The following is an 18717-nucleotide window of genomic DNA, read 5'->3' on the forward strand; positions in this document are numbered from 1 at the left end:
ATGCCTAAATCTCAATTCCTTTTCTATTTAAACCACACAAAATAATGCCGTTTTTAAAGCCTTTACTCCTTACTGCATCACATTAAAAACAAAGAATTCATGAGTACATATCCAATTTATGTTCATTTTCCAAAAGAAACGGTCTCATTCTTGAAAAATAAAAATGAGTGCATTATCACTACTGCGTATTGCGGGTGACATTACGTATATTGAGTAACAACAGCCCATATTATTTGAGGAAATTCATAATAAATGATTTTGAATATAAACTTAGTATCAGCCACTAAAGTGAACGGAGGAGATAGAATGACATCTCTATTTTTCAGCAAACCTGACTATTAATGGAAGGTCACATAAAACAAAGGGAAAAATAAAAGCTTATCTGCATGAGGGCATGAGGTAATAATAACCTTCAGTGTAGAAAGGTTATTCCTGGAGACACAACTTTGACTCGAGTGTTGTGGCAGCATGAAACTTGACTTCCAACACAACTGAAAAACATTCTACCCTGATGGCAGCAAATCACTGTTGACATTTTGCCTTAATATTACTGATGAAAGGAAACCTCAAGGACATCTAGACCAACATCAAAAATAACATTCAAAAGTTGCTATGTGTTTATATTAGATACATATGAAATGTATTATCCCTCTTTAAGTTGTGTTAAAGATAAGCTTTAACAAGTAACTTTAAAAGAATGTGATCCTCATTCAACTCAATTTTACATCTTTCTATTTCTGTCCCCCACACAAAGGGTTCCGTTTTAACCATGAATTTCTAGGACACCCTTCCTTAAAGCACCACTTAAAACAGGACGTTACCAGGATGTTGATAGAATTGATATTTGAACTCATTATTTCGGTGGGATCAAATAATTGGAATTGCCTTTCTGTCAGTGGCAATCTAATTCAAAAGTCAAAGAATCAATAAAGAATTGTACACAGTAAAATGACAATATAAAGTGGCTATGGCAAAATTTAAAATAAGCACATTCTCCATTTTTTTTTTTTTTGACTGCTGCTGTGGTCACTGAAAACATTACCTTTCAATTTGCTTCACAAAAAGATGTGATTATTTTAAATGGTGGTATATATGTTAAAAAACCTTGAAATTGCAGTGCTAGTACTTCAAAAGTGATCCTAATATAAAGTTATACTCTTCAAAAACATATTTTTGATCCCTGTTTAGAAATTTGGGGGGAAGAATGGAAGTATATTTTTTGGAGAGGACTTTAGTGAATTGAAAATACTGGTTCCAACCCCATCCTCAAATAAGTCCTGCCTTATCTATCCAAATTTGTCCTTTACATAAAACACATTTCATAATCCATAATAATGTACCTATGACGAATTCATGTTACACTGTGGGTCTACCTTATAAAAATTCTTACAGGGAAAAAAAAACAAACCTGAAAGAATATATTATTTCCCAAGTATTTAGGGACTTTGATAATTTTTTAAAAATTCATACAACACATCACAACTAACTTGACTCCCCTGTCTAATAAGAATTTTAGACCTGTTTAACTTCCCAGTGGGATTCTTACTCACGGGAGAAACTTGGTTCATTGCCAATGATCTTTTTAAAGAGGGTCAAGATGCCTTAAAATTCCTTGGTCCCTTTTTTGGCATAAGAAGCATTATGAAAATAAATATGTAAATGGTCATAGTCTGCCAGTTTGGCAATGTTTTAATTTCTGGAAGTCCAGAAGAACACAGATATAGCTACAAATAAACGAGCGTAATTTTGAGATCTCTTCTTAGCTAATATTGTTCAAGATGTGGGATAAGTTACGTTAAAATGCTAATGCAAATAGCATAATAATATAAAACTGCTAAAAATAAAAGTACAGTCCATTAACAAATAATTTAAAAAACCCACCTCTCTTCATACTATTAGATTTTTTTAAATCAAATTAACTTTATGCTTATATCATGATAGGATAAATTAATGTAAAGTATTCTGAAAAAAAAATTCAAATGATTCTAAATGCAATCTTATTCATGGTTTGTAAATAGAAGCCCACCTGGGTATTCAATAAAGCACTCTGAGGATTAATTCCTGAATTTATTTAAGCTTCCAAATTCTTTTCTAAGTAAAAGTCCATGTTCTTTCAAATACATCAATCATTTTCTAGATTTATTTTACATAAAAGCTAAATCTTCAGATCTGATTTACAGGTAAATTCATTATCGTGGGTTAAGAACATTCAGTGCAGAGTTTTAAAATAAACTTCACATCACTTATCTGAGAGACAAAGAAACAAAACAAGGCAAAAGTAAAACACTGCTCTGAAGCTGATTATAAAATGGTAAGATTCTGTCATAGATTCCACATTTTTAAATTCTAGGAACAGAGTTGCTATGCACATTCAAAATCTGCCAGCAAGTGCACTGACTTGGAATCAATGAGACTTAAACATCTTAAGAAACAACAAACCTTCCAGAACAGTTAAAAGAGATATTTGAAGGTATTTTGGATAAGCGAATAAACTCCCTCATAATGATCTCACAACCTTCAACTTTGCAAAACTAACAGATAAAAGTTCATGCAAGAGCCTCTGTGCTGATTTTTCTTGAAAAAGTTACATTTGAATATATGGCTTATGTTGCAATAATAAGTAATCTATTGCAATAAGTTTCATTTACAGAGACAAGCAAAATGACCTTTAAATATAACTAAAACCTTCATTAATACTTACCTTTCATTAACATACAAATACAATCACCCTTTCAAAGGGCTACTGGAAAAGCTATTTAACTTAAAAGCTTTATAAAGACTGCAGAAGCTCTTTGGAAGAACTAGAATATCAGCAAAACAAAGAAACTTATTTTACATGCTAACAGCAACTTGATCAACTACAAGCAAGACCACCCGAAAAAACACAGCAGTCTGCTTCAAAGTAGCAACAGCAATGCTTGGGTTCCACTTAAAGAGACCCTCTCTCTTCCTTGAACCATTTTAAAAATCTGTTCCAAAAACTGCATGTTTCCCATATAATGTAAAGACAGAAATAACACAACTATACTCAATGCTTAAATATCTATAAATTTTCTCTTTGTGTTTCCCACAAAACACATCAGAAGATAAAATTATTATTTCACATTTAATATAACAAATCCAAAAGAAAAAATTCAAATTATAGATGCCAACAAAAGGCCCTCAGCACTAGACATTTCTCAAGTTGTATAAAGCTGCACTGAAGCAGTATCTCCTTGCTCCTATAAAATAAAGTTTCACACAATAAAACATACAATAGATTGCAACACAAAATTTTATCAAAAAGCAATCAAAACTAAAATTAATGCCTTTAAATGTCTCCTTGCTATATTGAATAAATCCTAATAAAAGTGATATAACAGCAAAGGTCAGTTCCAACAAACATCACATCATAGTAACAAACAGAAAACATTTTTAAAATCCTCCAATCCCCCCAAGATTTATTTTAAAGCCATAGATTTCCTTAGCATTGGATACACACCTAACGTTCTGTGTTGTGAACAAGGTGGAAGGAAGACACTTGCACTTAAATCTTGAAGCATCCCGTCCCGATGAACCCAGAGAAACTAATTTCTGCCATCAGAAAAGTCCTCCACCAGAACACCAAATAATGATATGCGCTGCTCTAAAGGAAACAGCAAGCCGGGTTCTGGCTCTAGGAGGTCTCTCGAGGTACAATAATATAAACCTGATCAATTGCAATTAAAATCTGAACAGAGGCTTAGAACTTGAAGTCTTGGTGCATTAGTTCTTGCCCAAAGCAGATGTGATTGTGAGCTGGAAGCAATTTCTCCTGGTAATTTGTGATGACACGGGGTAGTGCAGTCCCAGATTCCCCAAAGACAAACTCATCAGAGGCTCTAATGTATGCATGACACATGAGGTGGCTCTTTTAGAGCTCAATTAATTGGGCCGAACATTAAGACAGCAAGTGCAGGATTTTTTTTTTTTTTTTTTTGCCTTCTAGAGTTGCTTTTCCCCTCCTTTGAAAGCAATTTTTTGCCTTACCTTCTGCAAGCCATGTTTCCTGTAATTGACTTAGATCTTGAAAGAGTTCTAAAAAACAAGTCAAAGACATAAACAAATGATTTGCAAACCTTTAGGCTACATGAAATGGAAATATTTGTCATGAAATTAGTATTATAGATCAATTTAATTTGGGGAGGGATGTCAATATAAAAAGAAATCAAGATTCATAACTTAATTATATCAATAATCTTGCCCATTTTGATGCCTATTAAGCAATACCTCTCAATATCTTTCACCCCCTTTTTAACAATTAGCTTAATAAATAAGCTTAGGGACCTCAAACAACACACATATACCAGAACTCAAAAAGGTAGAGGTGAAGGTGTGTCTAACCACAGAAACCTTCCCTAAATATATTCAACTGTTGCTAAAATAGTAGTGTGGGAAAAATCAGAAAGACTGAAAAACATTTTATTTCCATATTCCGAATCTGAGATAAAAGATGTAACAGTACATTGTATAATTCTCAAAGTACTGTATGTTTTGAGGTTCAGTGCCTCAAAACTATTGGGCAACTTTTAAATGCAAGATTTTAGAAGAAAATTTCTACATTAATAGGTTTACAAAACTCTGAGAGAGATAATTCCCTGGTACCTGTTTATTATCAAGTCCAAAACTGTGTATTCTGTCATAGTAGGAGGCATGTGTAACTTATTCATACTTACATGAAGATCTGAGGAAGTTTCAGAATTCAATATACCTAATCTAAGCGGCAAACTGAACTTTGATAATTAAATCTAAGTATGTTAAGTTTATTATGAATGCCCCCATATGGCTGGAATAATTTATTATATATTGACCTCCTACCAACAGTTCATAAAAAGAATCTGTAACCTAATTTCCCAAATAGGTACTATAATTATTAATTAAGCCTTAATTATGATTCATTGAACATTTTAAGGCCTATAAACAAGATATTATGACCTCACCATGTGGTCACCAAAATCATCAATGAAAAGTTTGATAACAGTATATAGTTTTAGTGTAAGGGGATGGGAAATCAAACCATCATTTATATTGCTCAACTTCTAATAAAGGAGAAAAGAGAAATTAAGCAGTGTTGCACAGCTGCCTAGTTTGTCCCACTGTGTTGGATATTTTAAAATTGTTACCTCAGTGTATGGGATTACTTATATACCATATGGACAAAGGTATTTAAACACAAAAGAATGATTAAAAGAAGGATGTAACTGTTAAGATTTTGTTTCCTTCTTTCATTAGTTTGTGCCAGGGCCATAAAATATCCCCCAACACAAACTGTCACATCACGTTAATTGCTCCAAATAAAAGTCGTGGTTAAATGCAGTAATTTGAAAGTTTATTATTCTTAATGTAAGGCTGAAGTGCTTCTCTTCTTTATAAGGGTGGAAAGTATAGGTAAAGACGGGAGATTCAGCCCAAAATCAAACCTCACCTTCTGAATCATGAGCCAGATCTCTGTTAATGAATTTTCTTTTCCTGACATTTGTTGGTTTCTCGTTACAATTTCTCCCACGCTGATTCTACAAAGGGAAAGATAAAATCCTTTAAAAGAATGTAAACCTCAGATGTCTCACACACACACACACACACACACACACACACACACACACACACACACACACACACACAAGTCTACTGGATCTTCTCCCTAAATAGAAAAATAAAAGTCCATGGTATCAATTCCAATACTCATTTTCTGCCTTCACTTGACAGTGAAAGCTTATGCTGAGAATTCAACAGCCAGGGAGAGTTGCTTCCCTGCACCGATTGTAACACACCATCAGTCATATATTCATGGTATCTCAGCATCAAAACAACATTAAGCAGTTACACTTAAAGTCGTTTTAGGCTGGTTCAAAGCTAGATTAAAACACAGTGAATTTCATTCTCTCTGATACACCCCTAAAAAAAGAACAAAAAAAGAGTGGTGAAATGAAAAATATGAGAGATAATGAGAAAGAAAAAAACAAAAAAGAAAAAAACAAAAACACCCCATGTAAACAAAAAGTGTCAGCATTTGTCTCAACTTCATTCTTTTCAATGTGGCAGACAAACCCAGCCAAAAACTTTGAGTGCAGCAGCTGCTGCTGCCCTCCATCTCCTCTTCCACTCATCTTGAGCACTTTAATCAGAAAAAGGGGTCTTAAAAACAAAACTATGCCTTATCCAAATCACTGAAAGGTAAGCTCATTTTGAAGACTGGGCTTCTACAAGCAGAGTCGCCCTACAGTGGCAACAAAGCAGATAAAGTATCTGCAATCCCAACCCCCTTACCCCCTCCCTTCTCATTCTCTCCCTCCTCCCCCCCCACCCCCCCACCCCCGGTCGGAGTCAAGTTTATAAACAGCAACTTTCGAACTGATCACTCACATTGGTGACCATGTAAGGCACTTGCTGGTCATAAAATCCATCCATTCTGCTGCTCTTCGCAAATCTCAGCTCAGTGTTTTATATTTTGAGCATTTAGCTGGAGATTTCCTCGGGATCTGGACTTCTATCAACCTAGAGGGGAACAAGATGGCTTTTAGGCTTTAAAAAAAATCATGAATGAAGCTCTTGAATTTGCATAGCTAATTACCCTCCGACAGTCCCATTCACAGAAATAACCCTCCCTACACCGCCTCCTTCACCTGGATCCAAAGAGAGCCAAGAGAGTTCACAATTTACATATTTTCGGCAGTAGCAAAAATCCGAATAAGAGGCGATGTATTTATTTACACTCTCGATGTTTCCCTGCGCGGTCGGTGTACCCCGGGCAGCTCTGATTCGCAAACGTGTGCAAAACTAGCAATGGCGATCAACGAGACTTGCTTTGCACCTAACGGGACTAAAGAGACGGAGACACCTCTTTCATAAGGATAGTTTTTGCAATCCACAACCATGCAATTATCTGGAGAGACATAAAAAGTTGTTGGAAAGACCCACCTGAAGGCCACGCTAGGCGAACGGCTGCAAAAAATTCCCTCCAATTTTAATAAAAACATTAATTATTGCCCAGCACTTCCCCCTTGGAAGCCGAAAGCGCCTCTGACAGAGCTCAATTCGGTGGTTTTTCCTCTACTTCTCCTCCAGGGGCCTCCAATCCAAACTGATGGATCGCTGCCTCCCATTGGCTCCGCGTCTCTTTCACAAGATCAGATTTCGGGCTGTCAATCAGGAGGCTTGCTGCCCCTTCCCGTGAATCTCCCGTGCCCCTCTGCCCCAGCCGGTGCTCTGCCGGCTGGCGCGGTGGCCGCAGCCTGGAAACGCCACAGAGCAAATCGACTGCCGTCCTAACCCGCTGCTTATTGTTAAGGTGCCCGGGGACACCGAAGCCATGTGCATCGAGTCGCCAGTCCTTACTGGTGTGTTTTGTCCACTATTAGGCTGATTTCCTCAAGCACATTCGTTCGGGTCAGATATATACCCTGAAGCGCGATCCACCAAGAAGGTGCCTCCTCATTCTCCCATCTCCCCTCCCTCAAGATCTGCAGCCCCTCTACTTTGAACCTGATAAGGAGCCCACCTCGCACTATAACCTCGTTCCCACTAAGTTTTTGGCCCAAGTTCTCTTCCCATTTTTCAACACCCACCATAACCATTATGATGCATCAAGAACATTTTTTTAAACGTCATCCTCAAGTAAATCTTTCATGGGACGGTAAAATCTATAGGGAAAGCACCTGGGAGAAGCAGAGGAATTGCTTCTTAGGAGTGGTTGCGTTGGGAGGGAGAACTACAGAGCGATCGAGGTGAGGAAAAGTATAAAAATAAAATGTGTCCCACGTGTGCACTGGGACAAGGTGTTTCCAATCCTCGGTGGAGGTGGGGAGGAGCAGCAGGCTGGGGTGGCTCGGATATCCTAGGGACCCGCACGTTTCCTGAGCTTTTGTTACGTATCCACGGAGGCGGAGGGTGTCACTTACTGTACTTGACGCTTTCACTTCCTCTCCAGCTTTTAAACAGCCAGAGCCGGGAGTTGGGGGCTAGCGGCGTGGGGAGTCGGGTTTCAAGGACAATGAGTAGGACGTTAAAAAGTGAGGGCTGCAATTCTGAAACCACTTGCCCTGACTCTCCTACGGGGCTTGGAGCTGTAAAGAGTCACTGAAGAAGCCTCGGCCCAACCGGGGATGTGAGGCCTCAGGGATGGGACGGGGGACTCAGTGGTGTTGAAATTCACTTGTGATCCTGGTGGTGACCAGAGCTAAAGACCAAAAGACGTTTCCGGCAGCTGTTCAACCCGTTAGGAAACGTGCTGCAGTTCTCAATTTCTAATTGAAAGTTTCCTTCCTTAAACGGAACGTTATGGAGCCGTATTAAACTGGACTGTGAGCGCACAAGACTCAATTCCGCGCCCATAGAGGTCATGGGTCAAAAAAATTTTAATATTAAAAAAAATCTTATAACTGGGGAAACACTCAGTAACTGTGGACAGCAAGGACACACACCGTGCGTGCCCTGAAAGCAGTAAATCGGAGTTAGCCTGTCCTAAGGCGCGCACCTACAAGCATTTTGAGCGGGAACTGCACACTTATCCCGGTGGGGGAGGGGTTCGGGCTCAGCCTGGCCTCGATGCCGGCGTAGTGAGGCTCTTGGGTACTTTCTGAGGGTGCAATCAGGCGGCAAGGGTGTCCCGCTGCACAGAACTCCCGGGATAACCCAGCCCTGGCAATCAATCTGAGCAACAGTTTCCAAAGACCTTCTCTGCAGCCGGAGCCCGACGGGTAACCAGGGCAACCGGGAGGGGGCGGAGCTTTAGGCTCAGCCCCCGAGAGGTTCTCTCCGCAGCCAATAACGTATCGTCTGTTCCCAGCCCATTGTTGTTTATTGCTGACCCCGCAGCGCTCCGCTAGGCGATTGGCCGCTTTAGGAAAGGAGGCGGAGCCTCCGTTCAGCCACCTTTAGGCTCCATTCACAAAATTCCGGCCTGTCTTGGTCACGTGGTTGGGGGCGTGGAGGGGCAGGGGAAATGACACAACAAAGGCCCAAGTTTTCCAAACCACAAAACTTTTTTCTGCCTCGCTGCCTCCTCTCTGTCCCGTCAACGAACAAATACTAGAAGATGAGGGAAAGGAGGCTTGGGTCTGGGAGCAATAAAGGGGCGGGGGGGAAGGGGGGGCGGTAAATAAATACGAAATTAAAATTAAAGGAAGACACACAGGGGGATAATTCCAGGGTACACTGCATATGAGAAAAGCTGCGAAATAGGAAAGGAAGAGAATTAAGGAGAGTGGGGAGAAAGCCTTAAGGACAAACTAGGAACTTTTGCTTGTTGCTTCAAATCACTGCTTTTATGACTGGCAAAATTAAATGGATTTCACTTTTCTCACAACATTCTGTAATTTTCATTTCTGCCTTAGATTTATCCCATAGTTTGTTAACTTTTTAAAGCTTCTTTTAGGAACACTAGGTTTTCGCTGGGTGACAGTTTTAGTTTCCATTTCCCAAGGCTTCACTCTTTCACAGGCCCCCCAAAAGCACTGCCCCTGCTCCCCACCTACGCTGAACTGACAAACAGAAGCGGAGCCTTAATCCTCGGATCTAACTACGTTTTGCAGAGGCTCCATATTTTCCCTTTGGAGTCTCTAAACGAACTCAGCCTTTAACTATTTGATCTTAACAGTAATTGAATATGATGGTATGTGAATAAGCAGACAAGCCAGTCTCGCTACAGCTGTTTTGTTGAAACAGCACACGGTTTTGAGATAAGTGTTACCCCCTAGCAAGTGGGCTATCGGACCATGCTCCCTTCTCCCTCCCACTTTCTCTTCTGCCCTTTCTCTTTCTGTGCCATGATACTTAGTGAGACACTAGCTTTTAGTTCGGCTGCTGTTTATCTTCTCTGCTTGGCGCTGGGAAAAACCAGTAGATCTAGTGGCTGAAGACATTGGAAGGGCTAAAAATTCGTTTCTCAGAAATTGTTACTATTGTGGAAAATGTCTACAGAGGCAGCTGTTATATTCACAGAGAGGAACATGAAAAGTTGCACAACGTTTCCACTACTTTTGAAAGTGAGTCTTTAAAAAAATCAGCTTAGTGAATGCTGGTCCTTCGTGAATGGAAAATTTCATTTTGGCAGGATTTCAGGCATAGAATGGCAGAACAGAGGCCAAGAGGCTTTGACATTTATTTATTTGTATTTTGAAATTCTATTTGGGTTTTGAAATTAGAGCTCTTCAGAGAAAGCCCGCCTACCACCCCCCCACCCCCAATAAAAATCCATTTCTGAGTTTGGAAAGTTTTTATGTTGCATATAAAGCTATTTAAATCTTTATAGTTCCTTTGCTGTTATTTAATAAAATAAAATTCATTAGTGGCTTTTCTGCAGTTAATTTATTGTAGCATTACACTGAAAATTGATGATATGAAAGCACGTTTCTAAAAGCAACAACAAAAAAACCCCTAAAATGGTACTGATTGTTTGAAATGATTAATATGATTAAAACTAAATGAAATTTGTTCAAATTGGGTTGATTAAGTAAAATGGTAACCTGTATAATTTTTAAAATTCCTTATAAGCAAATTGTTAATGGCCTAATTTGCACAGACCTACATCAAATAGATACAGAAAAGATAGACCATTAAATAGACAGGCGGACATAGGAATGAACAGGTGAATATAATTTTAAAGGAAAACTTAGAAACCTGCCAGAATAGTGAAAGATAATTAGCAGCTATAGTGGGCTCCCCGTGGGAAGAGAAGTGGGGTTTGAGAGGAGGGTGGACCCTAAGAGGAAGGTAAGGGTATGAAAGAAATGGACATTGTTTTTCAAGGTGTTAGCTCCCACTCTGACCCTGCAGTTCTCAGCAGGGGAATATTTCCAATCTTTCCTTGTAGAGGAAATACAAACATGTGATTTAAAAAAAAATTGTTAACTGCATTGGAAGTCATGACATTATTCATTAAAAAAATAAAAAACATCTTTATCCCATCAAGTCAGAAAAAAAAATTCTAATGTCCAGGGATGTTAGTGTTGGGATAAGGGCACTCACATGTACTGTTGGTTGGAATGTGACATTCTGCAACCTTTATAAAGTAAGTTTACAGTATCTACTAAACCCTAAAATGTACAGTATCTATTAGACCTTAATTAGACCCAATAATCCTGGTTTGGGAAATCTATTCTGTAAAAATACAAGCAATGTGCATAAGGACATTTATGAAGTATTATGCATAGAGGGGGGAATTTAGAAGCAACTTCAATACCCACCAATAAGGAAATGGTTTTTAGCACAGTATGCTCATTTCACAGCTTGGAATTCAATTATGGTGGTTATATAGCTATTAAAAAGTATGCTATGTTCTTAGTTCTCAAATTTGAGATTACATGAGAAACTCTTTGTTAAAAATTCAGATTCCTGGATGGATCCATAGAGTTTCTGATTCAGTAGACGTGAACTGGGGCCCAGCAAGCACATCACATGAAAATTCTGTTGGCTTCTGAATCTTTCTGGGGAAACCCTGGGTTGGACCTCTACCAGAAATCCAAAGGGAGACCTGCAACATTTACTAGTTTGGACATGTTTTGCTTGACCCACATAATGTTGACAAGCTTAGAAAAACTCATTGTCAACACATAAAATATGTATTTCCACTATTGCTTGACAAATCAGAGCATGTGATAACACTGAGACCAAATTTCCACATAGCAACCATCAGCTGGAGGTGAATCCCACTACCCCTTGTGAAGGAGCATGGGTTTCAATTTTGCCCTGATCCATACTCTTCCCTAATCCCTGTTTTTTTACTAATGTTACCCACCTGACCCTTGTAAGCATTTGCATGTGTCAATCCTGATTTACATGTGACACAGCATGTTAAGTAATAAAAGCGAGAGACAGAATATAGAGTATCATATATTCTGTTTTTGTTACAAAAAAGTGTGCATAAAGATGCCTATATACACATATATGAGACATATGTGTATATATACCTATACACCAGTGTTTCTCAACATTTTTTCATTATCCCCGCCCCCAAAGAGCCTTTGTGGACATTTTTTATTCCTAACTGCCCCCCTCCCATTAAATTTTAATACCACAGATATACTATGTGTCTGTTTATATCCTGTAATCCTTTGGAAGGTCACAAGTTAGACTATCCCTCCAAGAACCAATTTTCAACACCTAGGGGCAATATCACCCCCATTGAGAATGTATATTATATACCTTTATTTTTCTCTTTCTATAGGTACTATATTTAGCTTAAAATATTGATTTTTATCATCCAAAAGAATACATATAGATCTTTTATTATTAGTTACATGTACCTCTAGTAGGTCTGATTAGAGGTGTGAAGTAAAAGATAACCACATTTTTTTTTTAGCACGTGGAAGGGTTTGTTACAACATGCATGTATCATAGTCATTTTTAATCCATTTAAGGGGTGAACACATTAGTAGTTTAGTTTTGTAAGAACCACAGAATTTTTCATTTATAAAATAACAATATATCTAGATAGTCATGGATCTTAGAGTAATTTGTAAATTTTAGAATAGATAATGAACAAGGAACAAATCTTTTACCTTTCTTTGAAAAGAGGACCACTTGCATTTCCTTTAGATTTGAAGGCATGGCATTGGTAATATTTAAGGGTAAAACATCAGCAGAGTTCACCAATCTCTACTCTTGTAGTTGTTTTCTGGACCACAGTGAGAGATGCAGGTGTGGTGGAGGTGCTTTCCTCATGTAAAAGACAGGTTAGTAACAAAGGGAAAAAATGATTCTAAAAGTCCATTTTAGAAATGGAATTTTATTCTCCTGGGACACAAGTTGATTTAGAACAATCTAAATAATTAATGATAAAGTTGATCTTTTATGTGTATTACACATTGGAAGGACTATTTCCAGGCTGGCTTCCCAGAGTACCTCCTCTAGAGGTGTTCCTCCTGAAAATAGTTTGTTTTCCCCAGTTCTGAATCCTAAGATAGCATTAGGAGAATTCCTTCTTGTGGCCTCTCAGAGCTGGCATTTTTTCATAGCTCTAAATTCCTTGTAAATGTTAATAACTGTCCTTCATTCAATAAACTCCTTAGGACCTGATTATTAGTGTGTTCTTAGCCACTGGCATATAGAGGGTAATTTAATGCTTGTTGTAGGATGAATGAATCAGTGAATGGATAGCATGCTACTGAACTGCCTTACTCTACAAATATAAACACATTTCAAATATTAACTAAGCAATGTTGTAGGCAATGACTGTTCTGAAAACAAATAAAAATTTTCTGAACAACTGAAAACGGCTGATTACCCGAGTACAAATGGATTTTAGATAAAAGTTTGTTCTTGAAATTATTGTTGAAAAGAAAATTAAAAGCTGCACTGAGCTAAATATATTACTCCTATGTATAGGTTTTTCATTTTTTTGACACAGAAAAACATTCTTTGTGATTTCTAAGGATCTAATATTTATGGGACCAACAGCAAACTATCTGAAGTATACAATTCAGTCATAATTTGCACCAATGTGACCTTTCTTTTTTAAATGTATTAAATGAAGTGTTTGTACTAGATGCCCTTAAGATCTCTTATGAAAGAAGTCCCCTGATTTTCTTATTTTTAGTCAATGGCTGAGTTAAAGTCACCCAGAGGAAAAAAAACAGCAGTGTCATGGAAGGAGGATTTGGCATCAGACAGTCATGGATTTGAATGCCAGCTCCAACACAGGCTAAATTACTTCATCTCTCTGAGTCTCAGTTTCCACATCTATATAATGGGTATAAAACCTCTTTTCCAAAATTGCCGTGAGGAAGAAATGAGCTAATGTATTTAAATTGCCTCCTGGAGTTGGTACTCATAGAAGTTGCCTTTCTTGTCCTGTGTGTTAGAGCTTTTCTCTGACATAAGACAAAATATCTCTCCTCTTTGGGTCAGTCTTCCTTGGCTTGATGTCACAGATCTATCCCTATGACCTTCCAGATGACTTTTAGAACTTCCCTTAATACCTGGGAACAGTCAGCCTGACTTCCTGCCCATGTTTAAAAGAATTTTCTAGCTTCCCATCTATGTAGGGGCTGATTCCTGGTCTCCAATACTCATCCTGCTCGGGAGCGGACTGACACATCCGATTCCTCTCGCTGGTCTCTGGTGATCAGCCAAGTGCACACCTGACACCACATGCTAATTATTTTGCAGTTAAGATCTCCTTGCTGCGTTCAAAAACTAGCATAGTAGTTGAAGAAGAGAGAAAATGCTGCTTGACAGCAGCGCACAACAGAGGAATTAGTCTAAAGAAAGTAAAACAGAAAAGTTGTCCAAAACAGAGCAGTTTCTGCAAAAGGGGCAAAGGAACAGCCTCATGTCTGTCACCTCCTTAACACCTGAAAGTCTTCCCTGAATGAGGGTCACCAATGATCCTTAAGTCATCTTCTTGGTATTTGAAGAACAATGTGTCTTTGAACATTGTAATAGTGATTTCACTTCTTTGTGACCTTCCTGAATTCTCTTTTATATTTAAAATGTTCCTTTTGTCCTGAATTTCTTCTCAAGTTTAAAAATAGCCCTTTGACTACAGGCATTTCATGTGAGCACATCAAAGAAAGCTACAAATCTTCTCTATATCTGTATGACACACTCTAAATACAACTTGGGTTTTTGTTCTCGGTTCACTTTTATATTCTAAATTGAAATTACTCCCTGTTTCTCTTGTGTCAAATAATATCAATGCTCATAGGTTTATCAAATACATCTTGAAGCAACATAGTCCACCCAGAAAAATAAGTTGTTTATGATGAGAGTCTTACTTTTGTTAGGAAAGATTTGTTAGCTGACACTCTTGACATCATTTGAGTCCATAAAGGAAGACATTATCAGAAAGGTATTCAGGAAGCAGGTATATATACGGATGAGACCTAAAAATAATTTTGCATGTAGAGTTAAAACAAAGATATTCTTTCCTATACATATACACATTCTCACACCCACTCCTACTGAAATCTCAGAATTCTTAAAATAATAAGTGTTATCAGTTAAAACAGAGGGAAAGGCCATGACATTCATTATAAATAGCTCTTGTTATTTGACTCATTCATGATGTAATGCGAGATATCTGTGCCTGGTTTCTGGATAATTCAATCTTATAGTTCAAAGAGGCATCAGTAACTCATCAAGTTTGTTATCATTGCCCTCAGTACACTTCTTATTTTCCAACACATGTAGCCATACTTATTTAGAGCTTATCAATTCTTACTTAAGCCTTCCATATCTGATCATTGATCAAGAACACTCTAGATCACTCTTTCAAACTATCTTCAGTGAAAGACCTGCGTTAGTTATCCATCACTGAGTTACAAACCTTCCCCAAATCTTTTGTGGTGTTTTCTTTTGGCAGCCTGAGCAAACTAAGACCCAAAGGAAATCAAGAACTTCAAGTTACAACACCATTTAGGGATTTAACACTTCAGGATTGGGATATGCTTAGTAATAGCTAAACTAAATCCCTTATGCTGAAGCGGAAACTTATTTCCCTTTATTAAATTCTCTATTCAACAAATGAAGACGTGCAGCTGCTACCAGCGGGTCTCAGCATGCATCATCACTGCGTACCAGGCACCGTGTTATATGAGGAAGACACAAATAACATAACACCCCCACCAGATGAAAAGCACAGGCTAGAAGTACAGCTAGAACAGCAGAGCAGCCCTTTAGATGGGCTTTCTGTGCCTCGCACTGTTTCCCCTAACTCACTCTCCAGCATATTAATCTGCTTTAGTCATCACAAGATTTAGCTCCTTTAAAATGTTCCCACTTGTTTACATATATGCCCTGGTTTATGTTTGTTTCCTGATTCCTCCTTCCCCACTATACGATGTAAGCTACAGGAAAGTAGGGTGGATCCTGGTGGTCTTGGTCATTATTTTATTTGCAAGCCTGCCTGGATTGGACTTGGCTCAAACTAAGCATTCACCAAATATGCATTGAATGAATACAGTTAACTAGAGGTACACTCAAGGCAAGATGGGCTCTATTATGCTTTTTAATAAATCCTGTGTCAAACTGTCCATGACAAGGCCTAAAATTCTACTTTGTTCATTTACACTTTCACTTAAATTCTGGCCTTTCAACGTTCTGATCATTGTCTTTGCCTCCACTGAGTCCTCTTCTTCCAGCTTTTCAAGCTGTGGAGCCACAATACAAGTACAACATTCCTGTGTCTGTTCAGTGATTCTACTTTATCATTTGTATCACTGAATTTAGTTTGGAACAAAGTGATATCAATGGGAGTTTTGCATGAATAAGGGCTGCAAATGAATCTGTTCAAATTAAATGGAAATTAAAGAGATGTTTTCAAGGACATTTGTTCTAACAATTGATCTGCTTTGTAATCAGTCTCATGTAAAATTATTTTTCAGTAGTTATGGAAATCATCACGTAACCCACTAACCCAAGATGGGTCAAGTACACCATTACCTAGGAATTTATAACACTGGGATGGAAAAGCCTTTTTTTTAATCAGAATTTTTTTGGTTAATATTTAACTGTTTATTTGTGGAAAAAAAATTGAGTTCTGTGTTGTAAGCTGTGCACTGCACATATTGTATACTGCATGATTTCTCTCACTAGATCTTCAGAACGTTCCTGCAACAGCAGTACTTGTGCCCATTTTAGAGTCTAGGAAACTGATTAAAAAGTAAGTAGGAGTCACCCAAAAGTCATAGAACCAGCAAGTGGAGGAGCAGAGCTGCAAATCTCAGCTTATATGACTCCCGCGTAATCTCAAGACCATGAATAATTGGCTGCTGAATAATTGCTCAGGTCTGTTTTCAAGCACTTTCTAACGTGTAGTCTGAACAAATATGGTTACACAATAAACAAAACAAAGTTTCCCAAAGTTTGTCTTGAGGGAAGGACTTGCTCTTGAAATGCTGGTAGGTATCTGGAGAAGAAGAAGTTGCCAGGGTAGGTTTGAAAGTTTGAGAAATGCTGAGGGGAACACAATTATATCGATTTAAAACAAAGAAAAGAAATTTGGCACTTATCAGAAACTTCAATGCACTAATGCTCTGGGTGAATTAAATCTCAGTGGAGGTGCTTTAGATCCTCTTAGAGATGGGGAAGGTGGGACCTGGATTGAGACAGTACACTAAACTTTCCAAAAATATTCGATCATGTAACATTTTTTCTTCTTAAAACATCTTCTAAGACTAAAGCCCTATGGGTTACAGTTTGTAAAATACTTGTGTAAATTATTAGAGGAACAGGGAAGCAGCAATTCTGAAGGGGTTTACAATGAGGGCAGCTAATTATACGGATTCAATATTACCACATGGACACAAAAGATGCCCTTTTTGAACCCTCCTACCCTGTTGGTGGGAATGTAAATTGCCACAGCCACAATGGAAAACAGAATGGAGGTTCCTCAGAAAACCAAAAATAGAGTTGTCAAATGATCCAGCAATCCTACTCCTGGACATATATCTGGACAAAACTGTAACTCAAAAAGGTACATGCACCCCTATGTTCATAGCAGCACTGTTCACAGTATCCAAGACATGGAAACAACCTAAGTGTCCATCCACAGCTGAATGCATCAAGAAGGAAATGTGTATACACATACTACAGAATATTTATTTATACATACATATAAATAATGTATGTATAAATAAATTCTGCAGAGGGTGTGGAGAAAAGGGAATCCTCCTATACCATTGGTGGGAATGTAAATTGGTATAACCACTGTGGAGAGGAGTATGGAGATTCCTTAAAAAACTAAAAATAAAGCTACCATATGATCCAGCAATCCTACTTCTGGGCGTAAATATGGAGAAAAACATGGTTCAAAAGGATACATGCACCCTAACATTCATTGCTGCGTTGTTCACAATAGCCAAGACATGGAGGCAACCTAAATGTCAATTACCAGGAGAATGAATAAGGAAGACGTGGTACATGTATGCAAGGGAATATTACTCAGCCACTAAAACGAATGAAATAATGACATTTGCAGCAAGGTGAGTGGACCTGGAGGTTATCATATTAAGTGAAGTAAGAGGAAGACAAATATCATATGATATCACTTACATGTGGTATCTAAAATTTAAAAAATGATACAAACGAACTTATTTACAAAATAGAAATAGACTCACAGACTTTGAGAATGAACTTGTCTGACTTGAGTCCTAGGTTTTGTGAAACTGACCTCAGCTACCTTTTACTGTGTCTACTTTTCCTTATGATTTTCAGTATGAGGTTTAGAAGTAATAAGTGATATTTGCATGAAAAGGATGATTCTTATTTCTTAATTTGTTTTGGTTGGGAAGAGATAATGGCATGCCATTGCCTGGGGAATATGAAGGATGGTAAATAATAGGCAGATAACTGTTGGGGAAAGTTATTTCCACAACTAAACTTGAGTGTTTGGCTGTGAACCTTATTTTTTAATAAGGCAGCATAGCCCAGTGGTTAAGAACATGGCTAGATTTGACTTCTGTAAATCCTGAAGATCTTTGTTTTCATGGGCTCCTTCCTCCATTAAAAATAAAAATATATAATTATATGGTTATATTTCAAGACTCTGTTGGCATAAGAAATCATTCTATGTTCAGTATTTTATTAGTTATATTTATTACACACGTGATATTACACTTATTATATACTTGATATTATTAAATTCATTTTTTGCTTTTGATTTTAAAAGAAACTCAAATTGAAACGTTTTTGTATAGTCCCCTAAAGTATGGCAGGCCCTTGGTACTGTGTCTGTGTACCTAATGGAGAAGTCATCCCTGC

The 18717-nt window shown here is 37.9% G+C and overlaps 1 protein-coding gene across 6 annotated transcripts in view; it reads right to left on the reverse strand.

Annotated features, from left to right (window-relative positions):
• The window catches only part of ETV1 (ETS variant transcription factor 1), an 87463-nt gene extending 80417 nt beyond the window's left edge, over positions 1-7046 (reverse strand). For 2 of the 6 annotated variants that reach the window (XM_057731654.1, XM_057731650.1), the window contains exons 1-5: positions 6937-7046; positions 6642-6838; positions 6382-6513; positions 5444-5531; positions 4009-4056 (exon numbers count right to left, since the gene is read on the reverse strand). In XM_057731654.1, coding sequence (XP_057587637.1) covers positions 4009-4056; positions 5444-5531; positions 6382-6426 — 181 coding nt within the window. In that variant the 5' untranslated portion in view covers positions 6427-6513; positions 6642-6838; positions 6937-7046. Of the gene's footprint in view, positions 1-4008; positions 4057-5443; positions 5532-6381; positions 6514-6641; positions 6839-6936 lie in introns of those variants that run through there. The other 4 variants (XM_057731657.1, XM_057731655.1, XM_057731651.1 and 1 more) reach the window with 3 other exon arrangements.
• Positions 7047-18717: the final 11671 nt, after the last annotated feature.

This window comes from Hippopotamus amphibius, chromosome 4 (genome assembly GCF_030028045.1).
Source record: "Hippopotamus amphibius kiboko isolate mHipAmp2 chromosome 4, mHipAmp2.hap2, whole genome shotgun sequence".
In the NCBI taxonomy this organism is placed as follows: domain Eukaryota; kingdom Metazoa; phylum Chordata; class Mammalia; order Artiodactyla; family Hippopotamidae; genus Hippopotamus; species Hippopotamus amphibius.